The sequence below is a fragment of the Mesocricetus auratus genome, unplaced genomic scaffold (genome assembly GCF_017639785.1).
Source record: "Mesocricetus auratus isolate SY011 unplaced genomic scaffold, BCM_Maur_2.0 Super-Scaffold_4256, whole genome shotgun sequence".
In the NCBI taxonomy this organism is placed as follows: Eukaryota; Metazoa; Chordata; class Mammalia; order Rodentia; family Cricetidae; genus Mesocricetus; species Mesocricetus auratus.
Window position 1 is genome coordinate 95,381,658 of NW_024429182.1, and position 5,044 is coordinate 95,386,701.

The following is a 5,044-nucleotide window of genomic DNA, read 5'->3' on the forward strand; positions in this document are numbered from 1 at the left end:
TAATAGAGTGTTCTTCATTTTCTCTTGTTATTTAATAAACATGGATTTTTTTCTCATCTACTACATTCGTGCAAGCACCCCCTAAAAGAAATGCCTTCATTATACTAACTATAGCTTAAAAGTTGCAAAACCCTTGTCTTATTGTTGATCAATGAATTTATTTTCAAAATAGTATTAGTAATATTCCCTGCTTTCATCTAGTATTTAACAAGTCTTAACTACATGTTTACAGAGAAATATAGGTCATATTTATGTCATCCTTTCTGTGTTAAGCAAAAGGCAATTTGGCACAAAAAGATAAAGTATTCATTTTCTGAGAAGAAAAATATGTCTCTTCACAATTCAACTCACACAGAAAACTTTAAAAAATAAACATTTTTTATTTTCATAGTTGTATTTGATTTTATTATAGAACTGTTTCTCTTTCAAACCGGTAAATTTTAACCCTCCACAGTAACTTTGGTTCGAACAAATATCTGGATAATCTTTTTTCTTATTTCCTTGGTTTTCACAGTGTAAACTATGGGGTTTAGCACAGGGGGAACAAGAAGGTAGGCATTTGCCATAAGGGCATGAGTCAGTGGTGATAGGTGTTTTCCAAAGCGATGGATGACTGATACCCCAATCAATGGCACATAGAAGATAAGTACAGCACAGATATGTGAAACACAGGTGTTGAGAGCCTTCAGCCGGCCCTCTCCAGAGGCAATAGCCATTACTGTGCGTAGTATGAACACATAGGAAAAGAGGATAGAGAGGGAATCAGAACCCTTGGTAAAGATGACAGCTATAAGGCCATAGAGACTATTGACACGGGTACTGGCGCAGGCAAGGCGCATGACATCTTGATGGAGGCAGAAGGAGTGGGAGAGGATGTTAGAGTGATAAAATGGGAGCCTCTTGATGAGGAAAGGCACGGGGAAGACCACGCAGACTGCTCTTGACAAGATGAGTATCCCTATTTTGCAGACCACACCATTGGTTAAAATGGTGCCATATCTGAGAGGGCTCCAGATTGCTATAACACGATCAATGGCCATTGCGACTAGCACTCCTGACTCAATGGCTGAGAAGGTGTGAATGAAGTACATCTGAATAAGACAACCGTCAAAGGTGATGAATTTGTAGTTAAACCAGAATATGCCAACCATAGAGGGCAGAGTACAAAGGGTGAGCCCCATATCTGCAAATGCCAGCATACACAGAAAGTAGTACATGGGAATGTGCAGAGATGATTCAGACTTGATTGTAGAGATGATAATACCATTGCCAAAGAGAGCAATGGCATATATTGCACCCAATGGAAATGCCATCCAATAATACTTCTGCTCAAGTCCGGGGATTCCAGTTAAGACAAAGTATGGATGCTGGAATTGGGAGTGGTTATGATCTGCCATGAAGTCAATATGATATAGGCATGGAGAGGAATCTTTGGGAATCCTGATAAGTGGCTTCCTAAAAAGACAATGGTATATTTACTGGTGTGTCACAGTCTGACCTCCCTAAGAGTACAGTGAATGTGGAGCCACTGAAAAGGCCACACTAAGGAAGATCCTGTTTGAAGACATTTCTGATGGCCCATGAAAAATGACACACTTGGGTATGCATCAGCCACAGTCAGCTTAAACAACACAGAGTACTACCAATCTAAAACGCAAAAATCCCTCTTTCCTATCCTTTCTTCCCCGTCAATATCATATAGATTGACTAATCAGCCACTGAGGAGGTAGAACATGCTCCTTGAAAATCTTTCAACCTTAAGATCAGTTTTCTCAATTAATTGATTAGATTCATAACAACTAAGAAACTGAGAAGCACACATTTTATATTCAGAACCCAGCAAACTCTATGTGACTCACACTTAGGACAATACAGTGCCAGTGATTGATTGAGGTTACACTACACAGTACAATTCTAATGATGTTAGTATAAAATACAAAATTCTGATTTGTCATAATGATTGACACCCCCACCAGTCACACCTCTTGGGCCCAGGGCTCTTAAAACACCTAGTTCATATTTGTATGTTTTCACTCAAAACACATTTCTTAGTCCTTCTGAGTCTGGATGTAAGCACAGATTTGTTCTGAATCCAAATATTTCAGCCACAACAAACATTAAAATGAAAGTATTTGTCCCTTCTAAATTGCTGTGATATTAGCAAAAGCAAGAATGAATCATGGTTGTAAAAGCAACAGTAAAATCCTTTCCAGAGGAAGGTATTTATTCTGTCAATATAGGATATATTAGGGCTCACCCAAAGATCATATCATATTACAGGTTTCTATTTCTAAGGCACACTTATCATGTAACACGCCCTGATTGGGGGAGAGGCATGGTCACCTTAATGGAAATCTGTAGTTAACACTTATATTACCAGAATCAGTATCTATGTTTTTTTAAAGACCCCCTTGAGAAAATCAAGGTATGCTTCTCAGCCAGAAGAAGAACATACCCAAAGGGATCACTGTGAAGAAAAAAAATGATAACATGTCTTGGTACCATGAAAATTGTGGAAAAACATGTGTTATTACTATTAATATTGTTTTTATGTGTTTCTTGATTTTGTTGTTTCTAGAGTTTTGTTGTTGATTTTTTTTGAGGTAAGGCAGTGGTCTTTTCAGTCATTGGAAGTTGAAGCTGATAGATTCTCCCCTAACACAAAAAATCATATTTAATTAATATACCTTGTAATTAAAAATAATTTCACCCTCTACTCCACTATTATTAAGCAGCTCACCCTGTGATTGTACATTCATTCCTGGTTGAGTCTTTGACATGTTAGATGAATATATTATAACTGCTTGTAATTGTGCCCTAACTCTCTCAGAATCTCTCTCCAGAAGATTCCTTACTGAGTTAAGACATTTTACTACTTCTATGCAATGGTCATTTCTTTCCATTGTGCTTATGAAATGCTATTGACTATTTGTTGAAATATTTCATCCTTCATATTAGTGTTTTATATATCTCCAATAAATTATTGTATCAGATAGCTGTACCTGAGTGCTCTTTGAGAATTAAAATTCATATCAAGAAAAATATCTGTAATACAGAGTGGTGATACAAGGAATTTTAAGAGGTGAGCAAGTAAAAGAGGGTAAGTAGGGTGGAATTGAGGAAGGAGAAGGGAAAAAATGGAAATTAAAGGAGCAGTAGAGCTAAAAAGTGATTCATTTAAAAATTTATTAATAGAATTCTGAAGCCTAGGGAATTATCATTCTTTGATTCATTTTAGGAGCAAAAATTCCATTTGAGAATATGGCTAAGCGCCTGGGGGATTGCAGACTCAGTCAGAAAAAGTAAAATCACTGCAACCCTTGGCAGAGACCTCTTTTGACATGAATCTTCAAGTCTTGATATTTATCTAAATTACATAAGAATTAGAAAACAGATGGAATTCAACTCTGTTCTCTGAAGATTGTGCTCTTAGACCCAACTCTGTGGTTTGGGCGATTTGATGGAGCCCTGGCCTTCTATCTTCTGTACTGCCTCCCTTCTTGTGGAAGAAGCACCAGGCCATGTAAGCATTCTGCATCTGCACATTAGGCTCCTCCTAGTCTTGCAGCTTCAACTGCACATCTTATGTTGAAGAAGCAGATGGAATTCATGTTATCAAAGTAGCCACAAAGAAACAAAAATGCACTTTAATTTTCTGTAAAGCAGTAGCTTCTGGGACTCTAGACATCCTATTGGTAGAAAACAGACTAGGGCCAGGATTGGAATTAAAAGGAGAAATTTACCCTTCATTATTTCCAGATGTATAAAGGGCAGGCAAAACTAAAAAAATAAGAATAAAATAAAACCCTCCAGCATAGATTAATTGCAGCCAACCACACTTGATAAAGCCATGAATGCCCACCACAAGAATAAACTTCCAAATGTGATTTCAAATATAGAAATAAGCATACTGTAATCCATAGGTGACATTTATCTTCCACCAGCATTAAACCCATGGCTGAAATCCATTGCTTCAAAGTTTGTGTATTCACTCTGGAAGATAGTCTGTAACCCACCTACACCACTAGACTACAGAAGTTCAGTTTTATACCTTTCCCTTAAAGCAGATGTGAGTGAGAACGAGAACAAGCAGACATGACTAGGAGAGAACAACACACAAGCTGTAGGCTGTGTTCATTGAGAAATCAAAGCTAAGAGGGTTTAGATAAAGAACGCTCTAGAATGCTGCTATAGGGCTATCTTAAAACTTCCTCCCATGGCCAACTTTATCTTCTCATTTTTCTCTCACCCTTACCTGACTGTTGAGTGGACCCTAGCTAGGTAACAATATTAAACAGCACAGCAGATGTTCACCCGGCAAAACCATTGTCATGACACCATTAGGAATTTTATATAATGACTTACTCCAGCAATCTCCCCTTTATTGTGCCATGGAGACTTCCCCTGGGCTTCCAAAACAGAGACCTCTCTAGGGTAACTAAACCATCCCCAGTCACTTAGGTCTAAAAAGTGAGATAATGCTGTGGGAACTACTTAGTAAGTGGGGAAGTTCCAGAATCTGGTTAGTACCCTTTAACATCTTTTAATGGCCAGCGTAGGTATCTCACAGTTTCCATGCAATGAACAAATGATATTCACTGTTATTTACTTCAAAATACATCCAAATTAAAAAAACTCAAAGAAAAGCACTTTAATTACTACTCTATTTGAAAAAAAATTCCAAAGTTATGATGATTTTCTCATGTTCTTTTTCTTTCATTTCACCTTCAATTTTCAGTCATCAATATCCATCTATCAAATCTAGTCATAAGTCATGACCTTTACAACAGGTAAGCAAGAGGATATTTGAGAAGTCATTAATCAATGCCTCCAGCAATCAAGAGGGAATAAATTCTACAATATCTAATTATGTCAAATGACAATAACAACAGAATAATATATCAATATAAATCATAATAAGCAATATCATCTATAACATTATTTATTGAATTTATTTATAGTTTAGTCGTTCATACACATGTATCTTCATAAATTTGGTAAATATATTGTCCTTTTGTTCACAAAAAGATCACATTAGGACTTG

At 36.8% G+C, this 5,044-nt stretch overlaps 1 protein-coding gene across 1 annotated transcript; it reads right to left on the reverse strand.

Moving 5' to 3' along the window:
• Window positions 1-440: 440 nt before the first annotated feature.
• Window positions 441-1,397, reverse strand: LOC101831137 (olfactory receptor 51H1-like). Its single transcript, XM_005074080.1, has one exon. It carries the CDS (start codon window positions 1,395-1,397, stop codon window positions 441-443), a length of 957 nt encoding a protein of 318 aa, XP_005074137.1.
• Window positions 1,398-5,044: the final 3,647 nt, after the last annotated feature.